General features: G+C 41.5%; 2 protein-coding genes across 2 annotated transcripts in view; one reads left to right on the plus strand and one right to left on the minus strand.

Annotated features, from left to right (window-relative positions):
- The window catches only part of LOC145450954 (HHIP-like protein 1), a 29,694-nt gene extending 18,482 nt beyond the window's left edge, over nucleotides 1–11,212 (plus strand). The window contains exons 9-13 of the mRNA XM_080329442.1: nucleotides 282–422; nucleotides 629–758; nucleotides 1,915–2,054; nucleotides 7,005–7,178; nucleotides 10,798–11,212. Of these exons, the coding sequence (XP_080185568.1) occupies nucleotides 282–422; nucleotides 629–758; nucleotides 1,915–2,054; nucleotides 7,005–7,178; nucleotides 10,798–11,144 (932 nt within the window). The 3' untranslated portion in view covers nucleotides 11,145–11,212. The remainder of the gene's footprint in view (nucleotides 1–281; nucleotides 423–628; nucleotides 759–1,914; nucleotides 2,055–7,004; nucleotides 7,179–10,797) is intronic.
- A 2,360-nt stretch (nucleotides 11,213–13,572) lies between these two features.
- Nucleotides 13,573–14,625, minus strand: LOC145450968 (uncharacterized). Its single transcript, XM_080329464.1, has one exon. It carries the CDS (start codon nucleotides 14,527–14,529, stop codon nucleotides 13,696–13,698), a length of 834 nt encoding a protein of 277 aa, XP_080185590.1. The 5' UTR covers nucleotides 14,530–14,625; the 3' UTR covers nucleotides 13,573–13,695.
- Nucleotides 14,626–15,615: the final 990 nt, after the last annotated feature.

Consider the following 15,615-nt stretch of genomic DNA (forward strand, 5'->3'; position numbering starts at 1 on the left):
CAAGATCTGCCTCCTAGACTTAGGTTATGTAGGTAGGAATTCTGGAGTCAACCTTGGTCGGACTTGAACCAGCAATTCATTGATGCTGTCGCTGTGGAACGTACCACTAACGCTATTTCGCCCACACTGTCGTCAAAGTTGTTTATACCTACCTTTGGGATAGTGTGGTGTATTGGGGGACCAGCTATATTATTGAAAGTATAGTATCGTTACGGGAATTACTTGCTTGTCGCTAGGAAAAGCTCAGAAATTCCTAATATTTACTCGTATTTTGACGTAAGGTCGCCTGTATTGTGGGGATGTAGGACAGAGCACGGAGGAAGAAATCAACATTATTGTCAAAGGAGGCAACTACGGATGGAGAGCATTGGAGGGACACCGTTGCTATGACGAAAGCATGTGTCACAATGTATCTATTACGGGTCGGTTATTTACGCCTCTGCTAGCAATAGTTTTTTTGATTCCATGTGAGATAGTCTCAAACGTAACCAGTCTTGGCCTCAAATGAAGCGGGTATAACGGATGATATTTCATCTTTTCTGAAATGCAGAAAAAGACCAATCGCAGTGTAGGTAGCACGGCCTACATTCGGTTCTAGGCTCCTGAGGCTGTTTTGTTCTATTTTCAGAGAACCATATCCCGCCAATTCACAGTTACAACACTTCATTCGGTCGATCCGTAACCGGTGGTTACCAATACCGCGGGTGCGAGAATTCGAAACTGCGAGGCTTTTACATATACGGGGACTTCATGTCAGGGTAGGATATTGTGCTTTCTCTCCACGGCCTTTAATAACACGCTGTACAATTAGTGAGTCACATTTACGATCACACTCCAATCAGTAATCAATTTGGAAATTGCTCGCGGCATTTGACGCTTTGTTTATACACTGCAACGCGTTGATACTTACGACACAAAGAGACGCCCATTTGTTGACAGCGTCTGCCAAACGTCCTCTCTTTTTGTCAAGTGACGCGCAGCGATGATTTTTATACACTACTGCAAACACATCAACAAAACAGGTGACCTGTTCGCAATCTCGTGGAAGAGTATTCAATGTGTTTTTCTTTTCTCCATGCAATTAGACAGCAATCGCGACGTCAATAAGGCTGTGGTGGGTGGTGCTTTCTGCTCAGCAGGATGTGTCACTATCAACATTAAGATCCATAAATCATGAGCACTCCCGGTAAAACCACATACCGTACAATGTTGTAGCATGAACGGAAGTTTGAAGCCGGTGAACTTTTGTAATCATGACCAATAGAACCGACGTGTAGTTGATCAGACTTGTACAGACAACCAATCTATAGTTAGTTGACGTTCAACAGACTGCGGTTTTATAGTAGTTCTAGTTCTAGTTGCGGATTTTACAAAGTGGTTGTTTTTCTAGTTCTAGTTGCACATTAAAAAATAGTTGCCGAACAATTGAAAAGCACGTGTCGTCGTGGGACTTAGATTGTGATACCGTTGTTCTTGTGTGCGAAATGTTCTTGCAACCATTGCTATCTCTGAGTCATCACTATACTAATAGTGGATGGGTTTCGGGCATTGTTAATAATTTGGAAAGCCGATCAGATTCCTATTGCGAGTTGCGTTGCAATTTTATTCTAGTTAGTTGTGTTTTAGCTTGTAAGATGCGGATTTTAAAGGTCGTTAGTTCTAGTTCTAGTTTCGCATTTTGAAAAGACAGTGCCGTATATTACGAGCCTGAAACATACGCATTCGTTCCACTCACTGTTTACGTCGCTGAGCTGAATGACCAGCAAATTTCACTGCATTGGCAACACACCAATTCATATTCTTCAATTACCTCGTGAGTCATGGGTTTTGATTCAATTACGACGAATTGGTTGTAAACGGCGCTGTTTGCAAACATTGTTAGAAGCTCACCGCAGCCTCCCGACGACTTTACAGGCGCATCGCAATGTTACGACAGAACAAACAAGGGCGATGGATTCCCAGAAACGTGTGTATGTCAAAGAAACTTTGCACAAGATTTGGAAAGCAGTATAAGTATCCGAGATACATTCAAACTTTCGGGGAAGACGAATCAGGTAAGGCGGTTTCTGGAAATTTAGTTGGTTGGCAGCCTGTACTCTGTCACAAACCATGATTACTCCATCGGAAATCAATCTCCAACGACCTATAACCAAGGCTACCATCCATATTATTCCAAAAATATTGGCATACGCAAGTTCAGGTCATAATGTCAGTCGTAGTAGCGGGCTACTAAGATTGCCATCAAGTTCACCTTATAGTCAATGTCAAGGCTTCACAGTCCGCTAAAATTTATCATTTCTGTTCGTATATTTTGTGTAGCTTTTGTGACTTATAAGAAGCACTGGTAATAAAACAAAATAAGTGCACAAGTAATACATAAGAACCAATCTTAACGCCAATGTAATTTAATAAGACATTACCATTCACAATACGCACAAATCTTATAAATAGGACCAAGGCTAACCAAGTCGGTAACGATATGCCGCAAGTATCAGCCTGCTCGGATAGAATGCGTTGTTTAATCTTCATGAGAACATACGTAAAATTTGCACCACGCGTAAACGTAGGAATCAATATCTCTGACGTCTCTTCACCCTTTGACTCCGGCAACCCAATACGTTAGGGCGTGTTGAAGGCGTCACCAATACTGTGACTGTTTACATCTGGTTGCTATACAAATAGTATTCTGTGACATTGAACAATTCTCCCCACATTACTCCCCCGTTTTACACACCTCTGCCTACTATACTGATAAAAATAGTCGATACGATGTTAAATATGGTCATTAATAGAACGTCACACGATACACAAAGCCGTAATACATTTGTTGCGCTCAAATCAGCTTCATCTAACAAATTAACGAGATTTTCCTGTGCGGTTTTGAGAAAATGAACTAGCGACAGTTTGCGTTGAACATGATCAATCCAGTAATTTATGTACTTGTACAAAAATTTTAAGATTCTGAGTGATTTCATTACTGTGCGGGTGGTCTGCTGCATAATAAAAATCTGTCCGGCGAGACGTTTTGTTGAAATCATCAAAACGTGTCGACCTTGCTACTTCGTCACGTTCGGTGCTGGCTGCTAATTGACCCTGTGTAAGTATTCACGTATTGCGAGTCATACCGTATCTTCGAGTTTCGGTTTTTTTCAACAGCATCATTAATCGATTCATTGGTTTCGCAGCGGCGATCAGCAATCGGCAAGTTTATTTTTTGAAATATTGTACCTTCGCCAGGTGTCTGACAGGCTCACAAGTGATTAATATCCATTCATTTACGGATATTTACATGCGATATTCGTAGCATCTCGCTGATAAATGGCCGGTTCGGCTAGTATTATACCTCATTCGCTGTGGACATCGGCAATTTCCAACGCGATACAGACTTCTGCAGCTCGGAAATCTGATTAACCGAATGCTCGCGTAATTAATCTTGCAAAGTTTGGAACAGAAAATACAGAACTGGAATTTTTGATTACATGAAGATGAGAATATCATACTCAGATGGTCCACTTCGAGCAGATTTATATATTCTCTTATATAATCATAATGTATAATGCATCGTACTATCACTTGGGAATTGATGTATATACCTCTATTGCTCTATCCGCGATAAAGTATTCCAAGATCATCCAAGATTAGTTTTCTTGTTGCATAACAGATGAAAATATTGAGATATTGCCACATGCCTTGAAATCAAAATGTAATGAGTTCGCTCTGGTCGTGTCGATTTGTATTGCTTCGGCGAGACTCGCGATAATGAAAGTTTGATTGCATTTGCATTGCAAATGATTTGCAAGGGCCATGATTATATCAAATGTGTACCAATTAGAACGCGTATATTACGCATTACATATACGCATAATGCACACATACTGCCCAAGCAGACTTGGAAGACCATTGGTAAGCTTTGTTAAGTATTGTGCAGGACGATGTGTCAAGGACTTCGACGGTCAATAGCACAATATAAATTCATAAATTGCAAGATGTCGTTGAGTGACTAACGCGGTATGACCAATAATCGGGTGTTACATCGAAACTATACTCTCAGTTTATCGTTATACGCGGGTGACATTGCCCGCAGCGGTCATGCCTACGCTTCCACGGAGGAAATATTATAGAAAGTGACTCGACAAGACTATTCGCTCATCCACTCGACAAAATGCAACAGATATTGAATGAATCCATTGCCGAATAGCAATATGAAACTAGAAGACACGATGTCTGTCGAGTTGTTTGCTTAGTTCAGGGGTTCTCAAACTGGGGGGCGTGAAACACCTGTAGGGGGGCGCGAAGAAGCGGTCATGCACCTGAAAAAATTTTTCGCGCTCGGCGCGATTTACCTCCAATGCAGGCGTGTTTCTCTCTATATACACCCAATTTCATGTTTTTATTCTCTCATCAACATTCATAACCGACCATACCACTCAAACAATCTGTTGGGGTTGCTAGCATCCCAGTTGGATTTTTTGATACGACGATAAGGGGGGAGTGAAGTTTTTCACTATCAAAAAGGAAGGCGTGTCAAAAAAAGGTTGAGAACCACTGGCTTAGTTTAATCATACGACAATTAACTATGTGGTTCATAAACAACCACAATATGAAACAGTAATATTACTATCGTACTGAACCGTGTGCAATAATACAGTCCGAATATGCAGTGTGACATTCAACATCAATGCGGAAATATTTGAAGCATGCATCCGTACTGCACCAGCAGCCGTGACAGCTTGAACTAATCTTGGCGAATTTGAAATACTTCGCTGATAAATCCGAACTTATATGCGCGGTTGTATTTGATGTAAGAAACAATTCTACTTAGTCCACGTCCGTAATGAGAAATATTCAGATCAAACACGCGGACATGCCTCTGAATATTATTTTTAATTCAATCCCGTATTTCAAATAGTTGCCTTCGCGCAGTGACAGTATGGAGAAATCCCAATGATATAAAGAAGCATTTGCGCCGAAATTTGAGGTTATAAATAACACGTGACTCACAATACTCCTGTACAACCATATGTAAGCCATAGAAAGAATTTCCTTTAGCTCCCCTGGCCTTTTGTGTTGCCTTACAGCTCATGGTTTACATCAAGATATTAATTATTAAAATTTTGTGGGGAGTGAAGTGTCTCACATCAAGTTGCTCCGCGAAACGCACGCAAACCGTATCAGCGTCAGTTCCAGCATATTAATGGCACTGACGCTGATGGAATATATACAATGTACACGCGATCGAGCGAGGCTTAATGCATGTAACCACGAATTTGATAATACCCAACGGTGATTTTTTTGCGTGCGTCAAGTACCTGAACTCGATCGAATTAATTGGTCGGATGCCTTCGTCAATTTATCGGTAAATATAGATTGCTGCATTGCTCCCAACACAAAAGTCCGTCATTATATCGTACCTGGATAGTTATGATTTGAGTGATGCTTCAAATTGCTAACTTCCTACCCGTCTTTACCGTTCGGGTCAGGCTTCCTATATCCGAGCGTTCAAAGCATAAACTACTACCAATGATGTCAAATATCGAACATAATGCCCTACAAATTATAGCTTGACTTTGCGAGGACATCATAAGTAATAGTTATGCGCGTACCTATTATGGATGATTACCTTCTTATATGCGACCTCCTATCTGCAACCACAATGCCGCATACAAGCGTGTTTAATTCTCCGTGGTTATGATAATTCTGCGTATTGGTATACTTTCTAGGTAAGAACATCACGATTTGCCGACATGGCGGTGATCAATATAGCGCAATCCATCGTAGCAATGGGAATGAATACTGCTGTATCACTTTCGCGCAAATATGATTGTAAGAGTAACGAATTCACCGAGTTTTTAGTTGGTACGCAGCACACAATACTGTTGCATGAAACTGCATTGCAAAGTCCAACCTTTGTATAATCGGAGTTTTGTAGTCAATATCCCTCTGACCTTCATACACAATAAATCATGGTGATTATAGGTCGATTGTCGTTGATTAACAGACTCTAGAGTTGGACGACTAGGAAATTTACAGCTTTTCCAAATTAGATTATAATTATAATTATAGCTACACAGTCGAATTAGATTAGAATTAGAACAACTTCCTTTCATATCAACTCATTGTTCCTTCTCTTATGCATGAGAGTGACCAATGTCTGTACAGCAGGCTTGGCTAGTTTCGCACTATACAGTTCTTTTGTAGCATTTCAGGAAAGCCAGAAATTAGATTAGAGTTAAAATTAACGCATAGAAATATTTTACAAATTCGATTAGAACTACAGCAAAGAAACACTTCATAAATTGGATTAGAATTGGAATACCGGCGTTTCGCTTTGTTTAGTCTAATCGGTCAAAGAATTATTTAGTTGTCCAAGTCAGCTAGACTCACAGCTTCGTTGTGCCGTTTTTTCACTCTATAACATTACACACCAGTGTTACGATTACTTGAGTCACATATTTCAAATGACAGAGCTTGACTCGAATAACGACCTAAATTGACTTCGACCTTACTCGGACTTGAACTCAAATTTTCCAGTCAATTCGGATTTTTTTCTACAAAACCTGCAGTATAGGCCATTATACATCCCGCCGTTATTTCAGACCCATTCGATACCTATCCTATAGGACCGTCGCCAAATTCCCCACCAATGCTCGTTGAATGCTAGAATCTTTTACACCGCCATGCCGTGAATTATTAGTAACTGACAGTGATTAAGCATTAGCGATGAGTGGTCATGGTCATAGTAGGGTGATAAATTAGCTAGAAGATCATTTCCGATACATGTATTTCACTTCACTTTGTGTGTGGAGCATTTCCTCATACTTACTTCGTGTTTATGTGTCGGTTTGATCACAAAATCTCTAACAGACCGAAAATAACGGCCATCCGTCACCCTAAATTCTAATATCATTTGATCACTATCATATTATGTTCTCTCACGTTTGCTTCACTATTGGGAAAGCGGCATTGCACACCTATCTGTAGAGATTGTGTCTATTTCTCTTCAGGTGAGCTATATTTTGGAGCGGCCATAGAACCGAGGCCGGGGAGCAGAAGTGGGAGGATCTACAAGCTTTCCCAAGCTTACCCTACAACGTGCCTATCTGAATGCAACCGTTACATAGAAAGACCAACCGTGCTATCGAGTGAGGCACGATTCGAAAGATATAATCCCTTACCAGGTATATGCCGATACATTTTAGTCTGTATGTGACTATTGCGAAGGTGCACTGTGCTATGCATATATATTTACATCGGAGTACCGATGTATAGTACCCTGTGTAGTTAGAGTTTAGTATCATCATAACAGCATTATCACAACAGAATTGACCTTATTCAGTTGCATAAATTTGGACGGGTGGTAGAACGTCCTGCATCGTGGACTTTGGGATTCTGTTGAATGGTACATAGATTCCCGTATACCCACTGAAACTCGCTGTTCTAATTTTGACCTATAGTTGCAGTTTTCTTCTGCATATACACATATTTTGAGATATATACCTATTCGTGCAGCAGTTTCAATTCCGTTCCATCGCAGGCAAATGTGCATTTGACCTCTCTGTAGTTATGGTTTCAGTTTCAAATATCGAAAAGTTATACTTTTCGGGCATATTTTTCAGGTCGCGTGTTATGTTTTCAATGTACATTTTTTTACGATTTGGTCTTTCGTTACGAGATGGAACATTACGAACCACGCTCCTTACAAGGGCATATTTTTATGCTTACTTTCGTGAAGTCTAATTTTCGGTGCATAAAGAATAACCGCATAACATAGTAGGGATATGATTCACACGAATTACTACGGTTTGTAAGGTAAATTGGTCCGCGTTGCAATCGTATCAAATTATCATAACATCGCTCACGTTCGGCTAAAATCCATATAGTGAGACAACCGAAATAAGTCGTATAACTTTTATAGCTGCACGCCGCAAATTTTCAATTTACTACGCTTTCACGACGTTTGGCAACGAGACAAGAATAGAGAAGGGAAAATTCGTGCCAGCTGTACGAAATTCTGGTATCTACCGCGTAGGCTTCGCACGAGTTTGTTGTCTCAAGAATTCGATAGAAAAGTTATATAACTGCAGACCACAGAGTCAGTCCAACACGGCTGCGTATATAGGCCATGGGTTTCGACATTTGTGTGTTCGTGGCCCACTAAATTCGGATACAAATGGGTTGGCCCATCAGCAGTAAAAAACACCAGATTTAAACAGCACAATAAATAATCAAACGAAAGTTTACTTAAATGTAATGAGACGGTTGTTGCTGTATTTTGCCCACGAGACTTGGTATTCTGTGTGCTGACGATGAGAGCGAGCAGTTTACAAGAGCTGTTGCAACATCAAGTTTCCTACGCTGCGGTTTATGTGCAATAGGGATGAAAATGCCGACCCACACAGCCACGTTGTGGCGAGGGCCAGTAGTTTTATAAGGTTATTTTTTGCTGATTTGTGGAGTCTTAAGTGTGTGTACATATAACCATGATTTCTGAAATCACTTTAGGCCAGGGGTCGCCAACTCAAAATGGGTCGCGGGCCACTTTTCAAAATTCCTAGAGGCCGCGGGCCGCATGACATCAATATCGAGATTAAAGTAGGCGACACAGTTTAACAGCCACGTCTGATAACTCTGTGTTATCACAATGCTGTGCTCTTTAACATGGGCGGCAGGCATAGTCACCACAAAAGAGACAATAATTTATCGAACAAACACAAATACAACAAAAATATCATGATCATAAATTTCATTATATTTTGAACTATGAGCTGTGCACCATACCTGACAACACTCTGTAGGATCTAAAACAGGGCTTGCCAACCTATTTGTTATTCACTCCCGCATTGCAATTACTCCTGTAGCCTGTGGCCGCATTCCGGTGAATAGTCGGAATGACCTAACTGGGGCCAAATACCCATGTTAAACTGCCCATGCCCATTGTTGGTGCACTCCGGACTAATATATTTACGCATATCGGCTACTACTTCCGTTGTCGCGCGAAGCGCGAAAATTTATTTCATGTTCATGACTGAATTTCGTTAATAAATATTACTATAGTTTCACATATTACTATAAGATATTTATTCTTTCTCGGCCAATGTGATCAGATTCACTGGTAGAGCTGATGGAGGGTGTGTCTTCGAAAAAGCGAAAGGGAAGTTAATAATAATGCTGTGCTGCATCTTTGGTTGGGTCAATTCTTATTAGTCCCCTTTGTTACATGCAGTTATTTCTTGACCTCCCATCAGATTTGTCGATCGGTATAGTGGAAATATATATTGGATTCGCAAGAAACGCAGGACTACCAGAATAAAATTCATTCGTGATGAGGAGAACACGATTAAAATTTTGTATTTCTTTATGGGACGCATGCATCATGCCGGCGCATGCATCTGTACTGTAGGACTCAGATTACAAAGGACACTACTATATTAAAATCGAAAATCAGCACGCATTGAACCGCGCGTAGCGCGAAGAAAATCTCAAGAATAATTCAAACCTCTCATTAATTAAAGAGTCAATTTGTAAATTCAATTGCATACTGACGGCCGCCAACACATCCTAATTGAATTAAGTGTCGACGGCCGCATAATTTTCTTTCTACTGCCGCAGATTGGCCACCCCTGGATTAAAGAATCGATATTGGCGTTAGCTAGACACGGTAGCCTACTTCCTGGAAAACTATCTCCTCGTAAAGCATTGTCTTTTGGAGAAACCGAAGTCGTTTTTCAAGCGTCTCGGTCTTGGTAGTGGTAGGCCATTGTACATCAAGGCAATATGCCCATTCATACTAGAAAATTCTTCCTCCATGGAATGATATTACCACGCCGAAGCCGTATCAGCTAGTGAGGAATAGCGATATAGAGCACAGTAGAATGGCTCATTTTGAACAACAACAACAATATCAATTTCAGCATTTCAAAATGCTTTACTAAGCGTTCTTTCGAGATTTTTCCAAATCAGGTCGCGGGCCGCAAAATATGACCTCGCGGGCCGCGTGTTGGCGACCCCTGCTTTAGGCCATATAAGTTTTCTGGCCCATTGGAAATGGCTTCATGGCCCAGTACTGGGCTATGCTGACCCATAGGTTGAAAGACCCTGCAATGACGAACACGGTAAACCTAACTAAACCGATATGATGGAGTTGAATATATCGCCGCTTACATCCGGTCGAGACGGTTGCAATTAGCAGAAATGCCTGCGGTAGACGCCCAGTAAATTAACAATCACGATTTGACAATGGCCACCCGGCACATACATGACTCAGCGTGCGTATATATGCAAAGCATTTACGTGAAATCGTGGATCCTTTCACGCTAGTGCGCTGCATTCCCGAATGCCAGCCAAATCGCGAAAGGTCGCACTGCAATGCAGAGTTGCACAAATACAGAAATTCCAGATTTTCCAAATTGGATTACAATTAGAATTACAGCTGGACAATTTTTATTTCCAATTTATATAGGAATTAGAATTACTGAATTATCACGAACTTGTTATTTGAATTAAATTCCGAATTATAAAGAACGACGACAAAAATAAAATTCAGTTCATACCAAATCAGAGTGCATTTGTGTAAGCACGACAATGGCACGCATCAAGCTTGGCTGTTTTCGCACTATACAGTTCTGCAGCATTTGCTGAAAAAACAGAAGTTAGATTCGAATTAAAATTAAAGCATATAAACATTTCACAAATCAGATTAGAAATAGGTTACCAGCATTTCGCTACAATTAATCGATTTAGACAACTCGAATTATATAGTTGCTCTGCTACAATGATAACCTCGCTATACCGTTGCAGAAGGAGAAATCGAAATCCGATTGGAAGGATCTGGACAAACCCGGATACAGACGAAGGGCCGCGTTCGGATCCGGCCAAGACACGGCAGATGGAGTACGATCTGCGGCCAAGCCTTTACTATCAACGACGGTCACGTTATTTGCCGCATGATGGGTTTCCTGTTCGCGCGAGAGGTTAGCGTCGGCGAGTTCGGACCCGGCCGCGGTCGTATTCGGTTCGAGAACCTTCGCTGCTCAGGAACAGAAGATCATATCGACGAATGCGATCACGATGGCTGGCAGGAGGTAGAATCTTGCGATCACGGGAGCGATGCCTGCGTTTGGTGCGAAACTTTTACCTTCACATAATTGTCGGTGCCTCGCAAGTGTGTGTTCTTGATGATCGATGCTATTTTGATTATATCATTGTTACGCAGCGATGGAAAATAAGATTGTAACGAAAGGTGGTCTGGCGAGCAGGATTTGACAGCAAACACACATGTTTGCAATGTTTGCATCACAGAAATGCGTGATAGGTTGTGTAATCACTAGCAGGTAGCAACCACTGACATAATCCTACATTAGGAATTTCAAACGCATGCATATATGGCAATGCAGTGTGTACTGAGGAGTCACGATGAGCTTTCAGGGGGATAACTATGATAAGGCCTTTAACGATGTGAGGTGGTTTGTAGCTTTGGTATCCAAGCGTGGCAAATCGAAACACCACGCTGAGCGGTGAAAATAATGCAACTAATGATTATGATCAGCTGCAGTTACTAAACTTTACAACTTTAAACTCCTCTCAATACATACGATGTCACCAAGTTTTCCCAGACCAATGGGTTTAGATTCAGCAAACCAAGCGCAGTTGACAATGCACATAATCTTGGTCTTATGTTAGCCAAGGTGTGTACTGTAGAGTTTGTACACATGAGGAAATACCCTATATGGCGCGTAAACGATTGCATAAGTCCCAGTCACTTTCAATAATGCTGTCACAGCATTTATCCCATGACGGTCAAATGGGTTGTGGTTCAGACTACATTACAGGGAATGTATTAAACAATCCAGATCGATGACAATTGTCTGACATAATGCCAAAATTTCCGTCGCGTGCATCCAAACGCCCTTTCTTACTTAACATGCAGAACATTGTTTCACGAGATGGCATTTACGTCATGAAGATCTGATTTCGAATATATTACGTCATTTCGCGCGATATTCATTGCAACCAGCAGACTGCAGAGTACGTTTGCGATACAATGCCAAAAATGGGAAGCCAAAGCTTTCTTATGTTGCTGTGTTGCGGTAAGCTATTGAAAAGGACAGAAATCGTATGGCTGCTGATCTCTTGCTGATTGATCGCAACTTGGTGGACTTGATATCACCCCACTTTGTGCTGTCTCCACCATGCAAGTTGTTTGTCACGCAATCTTTACTCACTCAATACGTCACCCATTCCAATGCCTAGAGACCTGTCATTTCCGCTTCCACCGAGTGGTCGTCATACAATGATTCCCTAGATATATATTTATATTTCGCCTATTCTTAACATAGAGAAGCTTTATTCATCCAAGATTCGTAGGGTCAGTACTAATCCATATGACGCGATTTCACCTAGAACTCGATTGGAAATATACAAAGCGTTATGATAGGCGTCTAACTGAACGATGGGATTTTCTCGGGAACTACGTCACGTACCAAAACAATCATATCGGGCACGTGATATAACAATGGTAGCCGCATTATCTAATGGTTCAGCGCAGCTGTATCTTATATTACATTTGCGAACTCGGTATCACTCATAAACTAATCTCCCCATTGACTGTCGCTAAGTATGTGGGTACGAACACAACCAGAAACTACTAGAGGCCAATTGTAGCAGGAGAAAGTCGAAGGATTGTAATTACTGTGTTTGAGCTAATATGCGCTTTGGCGACAGGTAAACTTCGCAACATCATTCTGAATTTGTCGCGTCAATTATCGAGATGGTACAAAATAAGTCTGGAATGACAGCGGCTATCGGACAGTTATTATGTAATTACTACTGAACGTCAACTTCGGAGTGATCCAATATTCTCTTGGCAAGACAACGGACTGTAATGGATAATGTACATTGTACAGTACATACATTTCGTGATGTGTAATCTTCTGTCGAGGAAATTTAATAACATCCCCACGCTCCCATTCACCGGCGCAACCAGGGTGCGACGCGCCCTTTTTCCCTACAACTAATTTATTTTTTATCGTGACATTATATTCACCCAACCCTACACATCGCGGAATAGATCCGCACATCACGCGATTGCGAGATAAAAATTTTCCCCTAAAAACGTACTACCTCCTCAGTCCTCACCCGAATGTTTATGCTGACTCCGCCTATGTGGCTAGCGTAGAAGATCCACCTGTCATGCTTCTGGTATGCTGCGAATGAATAACTTACATCCGTTTTGGCATTCCGCGTCAGTTAAAACTAGAGCGCTACAAATATTAGGCATGTGCTAACACGCATTCCGGTCACAGAAGCTCATAATTATCGAAATTTCCCATCTATGGGTATAAATCGACGCTCTCCACTTTATATCAATTCGATCACACGTGTGAGTCACGGTGTTTTCGTTTGTAACCATGACATCATTTAGATATTTATGGTGCGGTGCATGACACCACCAGCTCGCGGTAAGCGATGATTTTACTGCTTATTGTTTGGTTGCTTCCTTTCTATTATTACGAGTAAACTATTAAATTGCTTCATCAACACCTTCCTCGCAATGAACAAAACAAAGACAAAGGATTCGCATAATAAAATGTAATAGAAAGAGGCACAGACTTCAATATCGATTTGCTGGAGGATAAATATCAAATATCTGCAACATTCAAGACGGCACAGTGTATAGAAAGATAATAAACGGGAATATTATGCCAAAGGACGCGCTAATGGTCTTCTTAATAACCGCACGCCGATGCTTGTTAAACTGCTACGCCTTCCTTCTCTTGACTTCTGTCTCCGCGTGGGCGCTTTCAAGGGGCCCCTTTGTAAATCGTCAATAGGTTCCTCTGCTTCTTCTAACGTTGAAAGCGTGGATTTCATTAAATGATGTCTCGTTCTGTGCGGTGAGGATTCGGGCGAGATCTCTTTCTGCGTCAGCCGTGCGAGAAATCCGGCCCATTCGTCTCTCTGCTCTTTCGTGATTGCTTGGAATATAATCACGTCGTCTGACATGTTCGGGTAAACACGGAATCTTAAATTGTCCACTTGGTCGCCATCAACTTCCCGAGAATTGGAGACGTGCGGCGTGACCTTGAATTTCTTCAACTTCTGATGCATTACCGGTGTCGCGTATTTTGTGGTTGAGTCGTATATTACTAAGTAAGGCCTGGTTCCTTTTGTGTACACGCAGACCTTAACCATTTTTGACAGTTCTGTAAGCTTCATGGGGCGCTTCTGGCTGATACGTCCACAGTGATGGCACCGGAGGTTAACTTGCCGGCAAGCTGTGTCGATTGTGTTTGTATTCGAGCGTAATGCGTTTTGCATTTCTTGTCGGTGTCTTCCTGCTTTTTCCAATACGCATCGAAGTGTGGTATGGACGGATACATTCTCGACTGTTTGTTCCGTACACCTGTCGCATTTACTGTTTGTAGTTAGCTGCTGCAGAATTCTAGCGCTGCTGCCGGCGCAGATCAATAAATTCCCGGATTTTGTTTCATCGCTATGTTCCTCAACGGATGTTATAATCCCGTCTGTCATTTCGGGGATTAGAACTCGTAAACTATACCGCGAAAACTTGATGCTTGCAGTGAGGCAATGTCTACGAAACTGAATCGAGACCGCGAATATCGGGCTTTTATATACTCGCCACAGAAGTTATTCATCGATGAGACGTATGACGTCAATCGAAGTGATACAAAAGCATGTTATCAAAAGCCGCGGCGTGGCGGCTTGTGTTATTACTGCGAAAATTTGGTGGGGCAGCGAACTCATGAAATCTGTCGTTACTGAATATTTTCGCGATCAATACAACATATTTGCGATACTGCAAAAATTGCAGCATATACCAAGCGGTGTAAGATAGTGGTTTTCAATCGTGAAATCGTTTCGGCGTTTCCTATAATAGATGCCACGCCTGTGCGTGTCCAGTGAATATCTAAATCTATTTCTGCCTTTTATCGAGGGGGAAACAGGCAAAATATATTCTATATGCGAAGGAGAATTGGTACCGGTATATTCAGAGAAAACGGTAGCAAGCAACACCTTTCACATCATATGAACTATACAGTTTTTAGTTTAATTCTAAACTTGAGTAAGTCGCGTTCTATCCATGGAAGAACGCAGGTGCTAAGTGTGTCGAGGGATACAATAAAAACTTACAATGCATGAGATGATTAGATGTTCATAGTAATTTACGAACGCGTCTAATTAAAGCAGACGCGACCAGACTTTGAAACCAAAAGTTAATCCACGCAACTAAAGCTATTATATTATTCCTGCAATGAGACACAATTTGTACATTACATTGCTTGTTTAACGATGTGCGTACGTCGCACTGGATCCAGGCAGTGTAGCTGATAGGAAGATGCAATTCGATTCATAAACTATATCCGCCACTGCACAAAATCTAGGAAAGTAAAGAAAGTTCCTTGGCGAGATAGCTGCCCGAAACCATGCCAATCAGGCAGATGAAACATTACAATTGGAGGTTATCGATATGAGTACAAGGACTCATGTCGACTACAAAGATTAGGGGTTCGTTACTGACTGTAGGTTCAATGTAACCGAGTCTACCTAAATCTTATACGGCGCAGTTACGGATCGAAAGGGATGGATATTACTACT

Source organism: Botryllus schlosseri, chromosome 11, assembly GCF_051294905.1.
Source record: "Botryllus schlosseri isolate E-star chromosome 11, Bs_hap1, whole genome shotgun sequence".
Classification (NCBI taxonomy): Eukaryota; Metazoa; Chordata; class Ascidiacea; order Stolidobranchia; family Styelidae; genus Botryllus; species Botryllus schlosseri.

What these genes read in the sequence shown, in the direction of transcription:
- LOC145450968 (XM_080329464.1), bottom strand. Translation starts at nt 14,529, where the DNA reads ATGACAGACGGGATTATAACATCCGTTGAGGAACATAGCGATGAAACA.